A 15,128-nucleotide genomic window follows, 5' to 3' on the forward strand; every position below is an offset into this window, starting at 1 on the left:
CTGTTGCAGAATTAATCTATTTAATTGAAAAATATTTAAGGGAACTCTAGCCAATGGCTCAGATATTGCAAACAATATTAAATAGAATTAAATTATTGTACAAAAGGAAAATTTGGATGGCCCCCTGCAATATGTTGAAATGTAATTTATTCTGAAAACCAGGCTCAAGCATTTTGACCTGAAGGTGTATTTAAAAATGAAGATAAAAAATTTCCCTTCCTTCCTCTCTCAATCTTCTGGCAGTCCTTTTGCCCTCCCTTGGATTCTCATCCTCATGTAAAACATGATAATAATGTAGGAAAAAAGTCTAGAACAGCACTGTCCAATTGAAATAAAAGAAAACCAAATATTTAATTTAAAATTTCCTAGTAGCCACATTTTAAAAAGTGAAAAGAAACAGATGAAAGCAATTTTAATTATATATTTTATATATATTTGGAATTTGGAATATAAATATAATTAAATATATATTTTAAACTGCTATATTTTATAATATATATAAAATATATTTATATTCCAAATTTTGTTATTTTTAACATGTAATCACTATAAAAATTACTGAGAGCATATTATATATTCCACTCATACTTATAACACATCTCAATTTGGACACTAATTCAATTGGAAATATTTGATCTGTATTTAGCTTTCACAAAATTTATAGTTGAAAGAGTAGATTCATATACCCAAGTTGTTCCAAAAATACTAATTTTCTAATAACTGAATTGAGTTTCATTTCTGATATATCAGTCAGGGTCCACTTAGGAGACAAACCACATCAGTATTTGAGCAGAGAGAATTTCATTCAAGGAACTGTTTGCTACACAAAATTATTAAACAGGCTAAAAGAGAGAATTATATGCTCTCACAGACATAGCAACTACAGGAAGCAGTGACCATGACCAGGGCTGGGGAAACAAAAGGAAGAGATTATAATTAATAAAACTTAGAAACTTAAAAGGAGGGCCTTATGGAGATAAATCAGCCCTTAGAGAGAGAGGCAATGTTTGTGTGGTGCTGCATCAGCATTTGAAGGATTTCAAATTAACTGCAGTAAAACTTTTATTTTCATTTCCAAACATTGTAATACTAGGTTCAGTACATTTTTACATGGCTGCTGAAAGGAGCCAAAACTTATTTTATTCTAGACATAAATTAAAAGCATTAAGCTGATGAAGAGATGGACTGGAAAGGTTATTAAAATTTTCATGGTGGGAAGAGATAACTCCCAAAATTGTCTTCTTCGATTTTAGTCATAGACAAATGATCACCTCTTCCAGGGATTAGCAAACTATGGGATGGGGGTCAAATCCAGTGTGCTACCTGTTTTTATAAATAAAGTTTTATTGGAACAGCCATGGTCATTTATTCATGTGTTGTTTATAGCTGGTTTTCCACCTCAATGATAGAGGTCAGTAGTTGCAACAAAGATCATATGCGCCTACAAAGCCTAAAATATATACTGTTTTGCTCTTTATAGAAAAGTTTTGGCTGGATGGCTCAGCTGTTGAGCATCTGTCTTCGGCTCAGGGCCTGATCTCGGATTCCCAGGATCGAGTCCCATGTTGGGCTTCCTGTGTGGAGCCTGCTTCTCCTCCCTCTGCCTGTGTCTCTGCCTCTCTCTCCCTGTCTCTCATGAATAAATAAATAAAATCTTAAAAAAAAAAGTTTGCAGAATCCCGATCTAAATCTTTGCTGAAATAAATGTTCATTTAAACGTGATACTAGTAGCAAAGCATTTCCTAATATGCCAGACAATATATGTCTCTGTAGTGCGCAATCCAGCACCTGTTTCTTAATGTTGGCTTGCTTTAAGTTTTCCTAAAATCTTAGGAACCACATAAGGCCTGCAAACACATGCATTACAAATAGCCTGGCTACCCATTATCTCCTCTAGATTTCTAAGTTCTCCTGTACATATTTTTTCATGGAATATATTTTAAACTTAAGACTAGAGTATATCCATATATCTATTTAAATATTAAATTCCCTCGAAATAAGAAGACTAATCAATCAGTACAAGAAACAGAAAAAACTCAATACACATATTATGGGGTAAAATAAATCTTATTCATTGTCAACATCAATTGCAGTGCAAAATTATATTTAATTTTCTATTCATTACATTAAAATTGTACAAAGTCTGAGAGATTCTTTCCAAATAACTTTTTTTCCCAAATAACTTTTAATAATACAATTTTTCCAGCAATACGAATGCCAGTATTTTTACAGCCATTTTAAAGCTCTAAGATTTAAAAAAAAATTCAATATCCCATTTAGGCTCTCATGTAGAAAGCTAATGTGTTTAATTTTAGGGTCTTAGGCAAAAGCTGCGACTCTTAAAGAGAAAACAAATTTTAAAAAGTGAGAAAACAAAATCTAGACTGTTCTCTTAGACTTTTTTTTTTTTAAGAAGGCAGCTGTATTCTTCTTCTTTTTTTAAGATTCTTTTTATTTATTTGTCAGAAAGAGAGATTGAGCGCAAGCAGGGGGAGCAGAGGCAGGCTCATCTGCTAAGCAGGGAGCTGGATTCCAGCTCCATCCCAGGAGCCCAGGATCATGACCTGAGCCAAAGGCAGCCGCTTAACCAACTGAGCCACCAAGGCGCCCCTCTCTTGGACTATTTATTTATTTATTTATTTATTTATTTATTTATTTATTTTTATTTATTTATGATAGTCACAGAGAGAGAGAGGAGAGGCAGAGACACAGGCAGAGGGAGAAGCAGGCTCCATGCACCTGGAGCCTGATGTGGGATTCGATCCCGGGTCTCCAGGATCGCGCCCTGGGCCAAAGGCAGGCTCCAAACCGCTGCGCCACCCAGGGATCCCTCTCTTGGACTTTTTAATAATGTTATTCTTATTGCCCTTCATCATGTGGGCAATCTATTTCTTTATCTAAAGTCACAGTCAGACATGCAAATGAACAAGAAGGCAAATAGCCGCCAATGTTATTCAGAGCATAAACAAATTCCGAAATTTGAGCATAGTCCCTTCAATAAAAAGCTTGCCATTGTGGGAACTTGATAAAACTTCCTTTTCCTCTCCCTCCCTCACCTATTTCCTTTCCTTCTGGCTTATTTCACTCAGCCTCATGTCTTTAAAGTGCATCCATGTTGTAACATATGTCAGAATTTCCTTCCTTTAAAAGTTGAGTAATATTTCATTGTTACAGTTGCAATTTTTAAAAATGTCACTTTTTTTTTTTTTTTAAATGTCACTTTTAGAAGTAGAAAGATGCATGAAAAGATGAGTAAGGAGCTCATGAATTCTCCCAGGAGCCACCACTCTTCTTCTTCCCCGGAGCAGCCTGAGGTGACCTCCAGAGATGGTTTGCTACTTGCTGGACCCAGAAAACCCTATAAAATCATGCAAGTTGAGAGGTTCAAATCTTCGTGTTCACTTTAAGAACACACGTGAAACTGCCCAGGCCATCAAGGGTATGCATATCTGAAAAGTCACCAAGTATCTGAAAGATGTCACTTTGCAGAAGCAATGTGTGCCATTCCATCACTACAATGGTGGAGTTGGTAGGTGTGCACAGGCCAAACACTGGGGCTGGACACAGGGTCGGTGGCCCAAGAAGAGTGCTGAATTTTTACTGCACATGCTTAAAAATGCAGAGAGTAATGCTGAGCTTAAGGGTTTAGATGTAGATTCTATGGTCACTGAGCACATCCAGGTGAACAAGGCCCCTAAGATGTGACATAGAACCTATAGGGCTCATGGCCAGATCCACCCACACATGAGCTCTCCCTGCCACATCGAGATGATTCTTACTGAAAAAGAGCAGATTGTTTTTAAACCAGAAGAGGAGGTTGCACAGAAGAAAAAGATACCCCAGAAGAAACTGAAGAAAAAAAAAAACTATGGCCCAGGAGTAAATTCTGCATAGAATAAATACAAAAAAAAAAAAAAAAAAAAAAAGATAAGGACAGAGAAATTAAATAATATAAGCAATAAAGTAGACTAATAAAATTATATTACATTGGTATCCTACCAATACAGAGCATGCATTTTTTATGACTATAAAATGTGCAAAAATTGATGATATATTTGACTACAAAAAAATCCTTAAAACTCAGGTAAAGTACTCACAGAACTACAAGAATATTACAAATAAATAACAAACTAATGACTAAAATTATCTTAATATTTTGGAAGTTAAGAAACACTTTCCTAAATAACCTCTGAATAAAAGAAATTTAATTTTTTTAAAAGATTTTATTTATTTATTTATTTATTTATTTATTTATTTATTTATGAGAAGCAGAGAGAGAGAGAGAGGCAGAGCCATAGGCAGAGGAAGAAGCAGGCTCCATGCAGCTTGCCTGATGCGGGACTGGATCCCAGCATCCAGGAATCATGCCCTGAGCTGAAGGAAGACGCTCAACTGCTAAGCCACCCAGGCGTCCCTCAAAGAAATTTTAAAATGACATTACATGCTATCTAGAAAGCATGGGAAAAAGAATAATTTACATTAAATATTTTATATTAACAGCTTAATTATATTCAGAGGAAAATGCACAACCTCAAATTCCTTCGTGTTTGAAGAAAATTGAAAATGTAATTTAAACTCATTATTATGGCCTAAATTATATCTACCCAAAATTCGTATGTTGTAGTCCAAACCCCAGTTCTTCAGAATGTGACTATATTTGGAGACAGAGCCTTTAAAGAGGTAACTAGGGTCCACTGAGGTCCTATGAGTGGGCTCTAATCCAGTATAACTGGTGTCCTTATAAGAAGAAATTTGGACATACAAAGAGATACAAGGGAGCCATGCACTTGGAAAAAGATTGAACAAATCAAACCTGTTAACATCTTGACCTTGGATTTCTAGCCTCCAGAATGGAGAAAGTGAGAAAGTACATTTCTGCTGGTTAAGCCACTCACTGTATGGTATTTTGTTATAGCAGCCCTAGGAAATTAACATATTCATCTAAATAATTAGTAAAATAAAAACAAAATAAATCAAAGGAAGTATGCAGTAGGGATTTAAAAAGACAAAGTATAAAACTGATAAAATAGAAAAACAAAAATAGAAAAAGGAAAAAAAATGATGTTATGAAAAAATGATGTAATAAAATCAGTAAATTGTTACTGGAATAGAAAAAAATGATATAGAGAGAAATATGTAAGATTAAGAATAGGCTCATAATCATGAATATAAAAGATGAAAATAATTATAAGAACATACATTGGGGGGCAGCCCGGCTAGCTCAGCGGTTTAGCGCCGCCTTCAGCCCAGGGCCTGATCCTGGAGACCCGGAATTAAGTCCCACCTCAGGAGGGAAGGAAGGAGGAAAGAAGGAGGAAGGAAGGGAAGAAGGAAGGAGGGAAAGAAGGGAAGAAGGAAAGAAGGAAGGAAGGAGGAAGGAAGGGAAGAAGGAAGGAGGGAAAGAAGGAAGGAAGGAGGAAAGAAAGAAGGAGGGAGGAAAGGATGAACCTAATTCTAATTGAGTTTATAGATTTACACATTTATGGAACCAACAGGAGGCTAGAAGAATAAACTGAACAATCCCAGGAGAAGTTAAGAGCCAAATCCAGAATGTGAGAAAATCAACAAATTCAATGACTTCGTTCTTTCAAATCTAATGGTAAGAATAAAAGGGGAAGGGATGAATCATAGATGAAAAGAAAATTGAGAAATAGAACAACAAAGTATGCTGCTGTATGGTCATTTTTCGATCCTGATCTGAACAAATGATAAAAAGTCATTTTTAATTTTTATTTATTTATTTTTAAAAAGATTTTATTTATTTATTATTTATTCATGAGCGACACAGAGACAGGCAGAGATATAGGCAGAGGCAGAAGCAGGCTCCTTGCAGGGAGCCCGATGCAGGACTCCATCCCAGGACCCCGGGATCGTGACCTGAGCCAAAGGCAGATGCTCAACCACTGAACCACTCAGGCACCCCAAAAGTCATTTTTTAGATTAGTCAGGGGAACTTGACTATGGGTTGTGTGACCCGATTCCAAAGAATTTTTGTTAATTTTGTTAGTTGTAGAAATGGTATGTGACATTTATTTATTTATTTATTTTATTTGCATTTATTCTATGCAGAATTTACTCCCGGGCCATAAGTTTTTGTTTCTTCAGTTTCTTCTGGGATATCTTTTTCTTCTGTGCAACCTCCTCTTCTGGTTTAGGAACAATCTGCTCTTTTTCAGTAAGAATCATCTCAATGTGGCAGGGAGAGCTCATGTATGGATTAATCCGGCCATGAGCCCTGTAGGTTCTACGTCGCATCTTGGGGGCTTTATTCACCTGGATGTGCTCAATGACCAGAGAATCTACATCTAAACCCTTAAGTTCAGCATTACTCTCCGCATTTTTAAGCATGTGCAGTAAAAATTCAGCACTCTTCTTGGGCCACCGACCCTGTGTCCAGCCCCACTGTTTGGCCAACTCCACCATTGTAGCGACGGAATGGCACACACTGCTTCTGCAAAGTGACATCTTTCAGATACTTGGTGGCTTTTCGAATATGCATACCCTTGATGGCCCGGGCAGTTTCACATGTGTTCTTAAAGTGAACACGAAGATTTGAACCTCTCGACTTGCATGATTTTGTAGGGTTTTCTGGGTCCAGCGAGTAGCGAACCATCTCCGGAGGTCACCTCAGGCCGCTTGGGGGAAGAGCGGTATGTGACATTTAAAGTATCTTTATCTGTTAGATGTGAGTACTTAAGTGTGTGTGAGTGACATTACATAGTGTCTGAAATTTGATTTTAAATACTCCAGAACATGGGTGCCTGGCAGTCGGTAGAACATGTGACTCTTGATCTCGAGGTTGTAAGTTTGAGCCCACATTGAGTGTAGGGATTACTTACACATATATAAACAAACACTCCAGGAAGGGAAAAAAAAAGTGTCTACGTGTGGTGGAGAAAGCTATATTGGTGAAATAAAATTGATGAAATGCTGAGTATGCTGGAGTTTGTAGACTGTCCTTACCACTTTTGTGTATATTTGAAAATATCTGTAATTAAAATTGAAAATAAAATTCTAAAATTCAGACTTTCACCTGAAGAAAAAATGTTTCTGCTCATAGTTTTGGTGTAAGTAGACATTGCCAGGGTTTGCCAACGTGGACATTTATCATTATTTAGAAATGTAGATCTTATACCTCTGACTGGCACAATGAGATATTTGGGAATTCCTAATTTTGCCTGCACCATTACACATATTTTTCAAAAAAGACAAAGGAAATCAGAGTAAAAACAGATTTGGATGGGCACCTAGTTGGCTCAGTCAGATGAACATGTGACTCTTGGTCTTGGGGTTGTGAGTTTGAGCCCCATGTTGGGTGTGGAGATTACTTAAGTAAATAAAACTTTTTTTTTTTTAATTTTTATTTATTTGTGATAGTCACACACAGAGAGAGAGAGAGAATAAGGCAGAGACACAGGCAGAGGGAGAAGCAGGCTCCATGCACCAGGAGCCCGACGTGGGATTCGATCGCGGGTCTCCAGGATCGCGCCCTGGGCCAAAGGCAGGCGCCAAACCACTGCGCCACCCAGGGATCCCCAAGTAAATAAAACTTAAAGAAAAAAACAGATTTGGAGAAGATGTGGGAATAAATATGTCTGAAAAGTCAAAAAGGAAAACAACAGCTTCTTGAGACACAACCTAACTTCACTGTAAGGTATTTATTATATAAGAATGGTTGAGGCTTTCTGGTTCCCTGAGAAGAAATATAAGTCATCCAACTACCTGCCTATCCAAAAGACAGTTTTGTAGGGAAAAAGGCACCATGAGTATTTTAAGGGATGCATTCTCTCTACTGTACTAAATCCTACAAAGGGATGTACTTAGTTACCTTTGAGTGAGGAGACTGTAAACGCTAAGCTGACAGTTGTTAGGTATGACGGGCTCATCACACTCGCTCTGTACCTGTCCTGCCTGCTAGAGTGTTAGTGTCCTGAGAGTAGGGCCTGGGCTTGTAGTCATGACACAATCCCATCCCGTCTCCATGCCCGGAGCACCATCAGTGCTCAATGAATGATATTTAACTGATTGAAAACCTTTTTTGTTATAAAATGATTTCTCAATCTTCCCCAACGTATTCTATATGATAAAAGTTTGTTTTCATTGAGAAATGGCAAATAAAGGCTTCAGTTCCCCTGCAGATTAAATACTAAAAATCCCCATAACCGTTTTTTTGTTCTTATGGGACTTCATGGGCTCAAAAGACATTTATAATGCCGACTAATGCTCGGGGAAGTTAGCCAAGAGCTCCACCATCACCCGGGAGTTTCGAAACCTTGCGAACTTTCCTCCTGGTGTGTTTCAGAGTATTCAAGCTCAATCTGCACTGGGAATGTACTGGCTTACGTTGACATTTTTGTCTTTCCCTACCTCCTCCCAAGTAACACTGCAGTTTCTTTTCAGGGTCATCCACGATTCCAGCAGCCTTTTTGTGGAAGATAGCTCTACATGCTTTCCTCCGCTCTCACGGCTCTAATAAGAGACAATCCCCAGAGCACAGTACAGTTTCTCAGCAGGATAAACGCTAGTTTCTATAAGGTAATATTTCTCTCTTGAGAAAGTATAGTTTGTAACTCTGGCACTATCAAATTTCCAGGTCATCTTTGCTTGCTGGGAAAAAGAATCCTTGCGAAGAGAAGTTGCTCCCTGGAGGGAGAAGGCAACGATCTCCCCCAAAACTGACCCCTGCGTCCTGGAAGGATGGCTACAATGGGCCATGGGGAGGCCGCCGAGCTGTTGGGCAGAGGAGGTCTGGGGGACCACAGAAGGGAAGATCCCTTAAATGGAATGGCCTTCTGTAAAGCTCTCGCAGGCTGACCAACGCGGTCATCAACCGTGCTCTGATCATTTTTAAGTTGTTGAAGTGGCTCAGCGGATTAATAGGATATTGCCCTGGCTTTCTCAAATGCACGCACACAGAATTATTTAATGCCATTTTCAAGGGCAAAAAGGAAGATAGCCCTGCAAGTGAACAGAGAATAACGACATAACAACAGAGCCCCCATCTCCACCACCAAACGGAGAGGAAGAGTGCTGTGTGGGAGAACGCAAGCCTTCCCATTGCACCCGACTTGCCCTCTCTCCATTTAAACTCCTGGCCAGCTCCTCTCTACTTTATGGGGCCCCTCATCTCAGAGCTGCTGAGGGGAGGTCCACTGCCCTCTAACACAAACCCAAAGGTACACATACCTGCTCATCTCACTGCATTTCTAGTTTCACCCCAGTCAGGAGAACACTGCCAGGCAACTTCTTTGTGACCTTTGGAGTTTACCTCCATTTTTCAAGAATCTAGATAGACCTAGTAAAGGGGGGAAAAGAACCATTTGACGTAGAGTTGCACGCTGGGTAGCTGATTCAGGTTGAGGTTTGCAACACCATTATTTGGTTCTATTGACCGAATGTCTTACCTGCTCTATTATCTGTTTTTTCAGATGTGAGCTGTTTTTGATTTTTAATTGCTCTTATTTACCAAATGTCTTACTCATTACACTATCTGGTTTTTCAGATGCGCCCTCTTTTTTATTTCACTGTGAAGAGTCTAGCCTAACAAAATTAGTAACTTGCTCAATAATCCAAGAGTTGCCGAGCACCCCGTACAGGTTGAGCTGATAGATTCCGTAGCAGTGACTGGCACTTCTTTGTCTTAATCCGTATGATCAATGCTTTTCATAAGAACTAAAGAATTTGCCTTCAAAAGGAAATTTTAAATACTGACAATTTATTGATAAGAATCAAATATTTTGTTGCATCAAATGCCTTCAAGATTCAAAGGGACTGTTTCAGTATCCTCCCATTATCTTCTAAAAACAAACAAGCAAACAAGTAAACCTTTGGAATCTTTTAGAATTTAAAGGAGTTATATTAATGCTTAAATTTCTGAAAATACCCATGTAGATGAATATATACTGATATGTCTATGGGAGGTGGTAACAATGGAAAATCTTTCCAAATAAGTGTAATGTCCATGATAGATTGAATGAATATATTTTATAATATTTTGGGTGTTTAATTTTTGTCATTCTTTTTTTTTTCACTCAAATACTGGGCGGAAAAATTTTTTTTTATATTTATACTGTTTTGAGAAGGTCTATGTTGCTTTACTGGGGCCAAACATATAATTAATTAGAATTCCATAATAATACAGTTCACTGTAAAGATTCCGATATGCCATGGGACAAATCATGTCCAAAAAAATCATAACTGCACAGAGAGCATATGCCCATCCATTTGATTTCCTTCTAAGGATTTTACTTTCTTGGTGCACTATACTGTCTTTGGCCAACTACATTATCATTTGAGTTTTAATCAGTTCTCATAAACTCTCTTTACACACACACACACACACACACACACACACACGATATATACAATGAATTTATAGGTCTTTTAACCACTTGAACTCTCAGCCATTAGCTGTGTGTATTCAATTACCAAAAATGTCTTTTAGAGTTCCTTGTCTCAAAGGTATTTGTTCTTGCAGCTATATTCATTAAGAAATAGCTTCATAAAGGCAGATTAGCCAGGTGAAGGTCCATGTGGTTATGTAACAGAGAGATAAAGCTATTCAAAGTTTTAATTTTTTTCCTTTTAAGGCTTCAGATCACCCAGGAGCTGACATGGAAAGACCAAAAATTTACATACCTTTGCGCGTTCATAGTTAACTCACTTCAACACATACTCACTTGGGCTTGGTCCTCGGGTTCAAAGATGAACACCCCATGGTTCCTCTTGAAGGAGCTAACAACCTGAGAGAAATTGGTAAATAAGATAGCCAACTGTGTAACAGTATAATAACTCTGAAGTTATCACTATGAATGAAAGAATCTGAGACTATATCAGAGCAAATGATCAATTCCTCCTGGAGAATGTGTGGAAAGGTCATAGACTCACTTTATTGGCTGCTTCCAAATATTCAGTTCTTCCTTTGGGTGGGACCCTAAGGGATTGTTTCCCATTTTGGTGCCAGGGATGAGTCTTCACAAGTACAACCCACTCCAAGACTCCTGGCAGATGATTAGCTCAAAACCAGACTCTTATTTTCATTGGCTGTAGGGACTGGTTCAAGGAACCTAAACTGATGCACTCGGATGGAAACTTACGACTTTTGTTTGAAAATTCCACCCTTCCTTCCATTTTCTTTCCATCACAAGTCTCCTTTGCCCTTCCCTTTTTCTCTCAGACCTCTTGGTTTTGAGGGCCCTGTGGTTCCATTTGGTCTTCTCTTCTCTACCTACTTTGGCTTCCTTGCTGATTCATCCAGTTGTATGGCTTTAAGTATTATCTGTATGCCAACAATTTTGAAATGTATCTTGCCAGTCTAGACTTCTCTCCCAAATGTAGATTCAGATCCCTCTGCTTACTTGACATCTTCACCTGGTGTCCAATAGACTTCTAAAATTCCACATGTCTGAAACCTAAGACTGGATCTTCCTCCCCAGACCGGCTAAGCCAAAAATTTTGAAGACATTCTTGACTCTTCCATCATGTCTCACATCCTATCTGTCAGGAAATCCTGTTAGCTTTATATTCAGATTCTTTCCCGAATCTCACCATGTCTCATCACTTCCCCTACTACCACCCTGGTCCTGCCATATTATTTCTTGCCAAGATCAACAGACTCTTTTGAGTCTACTAACTGGTTTCCTAGATTCCATCCTCACTTCTCTACAGTCTACTTTCAACACAGCAGCCACAGAGATCCTCTTAAACTTGAGTTGGATCATTTACTCTTTAACTCAAAGCCCTGCCGATGAAAAGCCCTTATAGTGGCCCATGTGACTTGGCCCTCTGTTACTTCCATGATCTAATACTCAACTGCTAATCCCTTACTCACTCCACTTCAGCTATCTTGGCCTCCCAATTCTGTTTAAACATGCAGGGAATATTCCTGCTCAGGATCTTTGTGCTGGTTGTTTCTTATGCCTGGAACACTCTTCCCCAAGCCATCCACATGTCTCTCTTACATCTTCATGGCTTTTGCTCAAATGCCATTTTCTTGATGAAGGCTCCCTGATCACCTACACAAACTACTACCCACCACTTCCTGCACTCCCAATCATCCTCCACCTGCATTATGTTTTTATTTCTCCATAGGCTTTGTCATCATTTAACATGATAGATGATTTATATATGTGTAAAATTTATGTATATAAAATATAAATATATAAGTATAAAATACATACATACATACATATATACACTTTTAAAAAATATGTATCTTCTCCTATTTGAATGCCTGTTCCACAAGGGCAGGGACCTTCAATTAGTTTTGCTTACTGTCATATCACAAAAACAGAGAAAGTTATTTTAAAAATCTATTTATTTATTGTAGAGAGACAGAGAGAGCATACATACAGGACCTTGAGATCATAACTTCAGCCGAAATCAAGAGGTGGACACTCAACCGACTGACCCAGGCAGGCACCCCTACTGAATACATATTTTTAAATAAATAAATAAGATAGGAAAGTCACAAAGGGAAAGAACTGAGAGAATTGGATCCAAAGCCCTGATCAAACTATGCCTGAAGTCCATGCTGAACCTTTTTCAGTATCCTTTAGGCCACTACTGGATTTTACTTTTTAAGCCAGTTTGAGTTCAGTTTTCTGATACTTACCCACAAAAGCAGCCTGAGAAATACAGATGGGAAGAGAAACTTCAGAGACCTCATATGAGGAGGACCTTAAAGGTGAAGAGGATTGGAATGTCTGGCTGGCTCAGTTGGTGGAGCATATGACTTTTGATCTCAGGGTTGTGAATTCAAGCCCCACATTGGATTTTGAGATTATTTTTTAAAAAATCTTAAAAAGAAAATAGGTGAATAGACTCTCATACTCCTTCATAGCCATGACCCTGGAAAGAGTGGTCTGCACACCTTGCACACCTTATCTGCATTTCCTCCTCAACCCTAAGCAGGCTTCCACACTTAGCACAGTGGTGAAACTGCAGTCAGGCCACCGGGGATCTTTTGATTGGACATTTGTTCAACTCTTATCTTGTTGTCCTCTCTGTAGGTTGTCTATGCAGAGTTGGCCTCATACATCTCTCTATGTCATACCTTTTATTATACTACTTTCTCCTAGATTCCCCACTTTCTTTCTGGAAACTGCTTTACCCCTCCATGATAGAGGCTTGGCATCTTATAAAAGTTGGTGTTTTCCAGAGCTATTATCTGTGGACCATATCATCTCTTACTCTGCAGTCTCCCAGTGAGGGATCTCACCCATTCCCATGACTTCTGTGTGTGTAGATGATATGCTGCTCATTCCCAAATTTCTGGGTCCACCTTAGACCTCAGAATATCACACACACACACACACACACACACACACACTTCCGTAGCCAAGCAGATGGTAACTCTTAGATCTCCTATAGAAATCTCAAGCTCAATAAATGGAATTCATTGATTGATTCTGAAGTAAAGTCCTACACCTGTATTCCCTATTTGAATGGTTCCATTTGACTCTTTCTTTCCTCCCTACTACCTAACTTCCAGTTGATTCCCCAGCCATTTCTCCCTTAGATAAAAGCAGCCACCTGTGCTCCCAGCCTCAAGGACCATTTTCTGCCTCTCCCCTCCACAACACCAATCCTTTCTGTAACTGGTGTTCATTACTGGGAACAGCACCCCACCTAGGGGGCATTTGGGAAAGGTGACCAGGGTGGGGGGTACTTTTTGTTATCTTGAAGATCGTGAGGCAGTGCAAGCATTTAATTATCAGGGTCCAGACACCCTGCAGTACCTGGGGCAGCCACATGTCCCTCGAATGTCCTGCCAGACAGTCAATATTGTGCTGCCAAAGCAATTGACTGTTGAAATAATTTTCTTTTTATTTCTTCTTTATCTTATAATTAGGGCATTATGTTGATTTAAAAAATACTGCACGTAGATAGATTGTATCATCTATGAGTTTTATTTCATCATAATGAACATGTTGACATGAGCTGTTTGCTATGAAAACATAGTACACCCACTCTGGAAAAGTGTGTGGAGGTTCCTCAAAGAGTTAAAAATAGACCTGCCCTACGACCCAGCAATTGCACTGCTGGGGATTTACCCCAAAGATACAGATGCAATGAAACACCAGGACACCTGCACCCCGATGTTTATAGCAGCAATGTCCACAATAGCCAAACTGTGGAACGAGGCTCGGTGTCCATTGACAGATGAATGGATAAAGAAGATGTGGTCTATGTTTATAATGGAATATTCCTCAGCCATTAGAAACGACAAATACCCACCATTTGCTTCAACGTGGATGGAACTGGAGGGTATTATGCTGAGTAAAGTAAGTCAATCAGAGAAGGACAAACATTATATGGTTTCATTCATACGGGGAATATAAGAAATAGTGAAAGGAATTATAGGGTAAAGGAGAGAAAATGAGTAGGAAATATCAGAGAGGGTGACAGAACTTGAGAAACTTCTAAGTCTGGGAAACGAAGAAGGGATAGTGGAAGGGGAGGTGGGTGGGGGGTTGGGGTGACTGGGTGACGGGCACTGAGGGGGGCACTTGACAGGATGAGCACTGGATGTTATGCTATATGTTGGCAAACTGAACTCCAATAAAAAAATATACAAAAAAAACCAAAAAAACAAAAAAGTGGCACTCTTCAGGAATAGTCCAGAACCACTGATCGATGCTACAGGCTGCCAACTGGTAGCTCACATACCTAATGTGATCCATGTGTAAGCTCTGTTTGACACCAGTTAAATTTGATTTTAGATAAACAATAAATCGTGTTTTATTATGTCTCAGGCAATAATTGGGATGTATTTTTACTCATTCATTGTTTATCTGAAATTCAAATTTAACAGTGTCCTGTACTTATGTTTGCTTAATCTTGCAACCTTAATTTGACTGGTATGTTTATTTTGTTTAATTTAAAATTGGCATATTTTTACAATAAAAATTTTGATCTCAAGATTTCTTTGAAAACGCGGAGGTCTAGATTTGTCTCATACTCTTGCATGGCAACAGTCAGCTGGCCCTGAGTGGGGGCTGCACCCCTCAGTTGGGGCCTGCTTACCAGAGCTCACTTCAGCTCCTGCCCCATGTTCTTCCCCACTGAGGCAAGAAATCAAAGCATTGCCACTCATCAAAGTATTTACTGTTAGTAACTCTTAATGG

At 38.8% G+C, this 15,128-nt stretch overlaps 1 protein-coding gene across 5 annotated transcripts in view; it reads right to left on the reverse strand.

Moving 5' to 3' along the window:
• Nucleotides 1-15,128, reverse strand: part of LOC144320103 (uncharacterized) — a 51,293-nt gene that overhangs the window by 8,583 nt on the left and 27,582 nt on the right. For 2 of the 5 annotated variants that reach the window (XR_013385687.1, XR_013385686.1), the window contains exons 2-3: nt 10,680-10,742; nt 9,187-9,295 (exon numbers count right to left, since the gene is read on the reverse strand). Coding sequence is in view for 1 of the 5 variants with exons in the window: in XM_077908458.1 (XP_077764584.1) it covers nt 10,680-10,742 (63 nt within the window). In the remaining 4 variants the exon portion in view is untranslated. Of the gene's footprint in view, nt 1-9,186; nt 9,296-10,638; nt 10,743-15,128 lie in introns of all 5 variants that reach the window. The other 3 variants (XR_013385688.1, XM_077908458.1, XR_013385685.1) reach the window with 2 other exon arrangements.

The sequence above is a fragment of the Canis aureus genome, chromosome 9, assembly GCF_053574225.1.
Source record: "Canis aureus isolate CA01 chromosome 9, VMU_Caureus_v.1.0, whole genome shotgun sequence".
Lineage (NCBI taxonomy): Eukaryota > Metazoa > Chordata > Mammalia > Carnivora > Canidae > Canis > Canis aureus.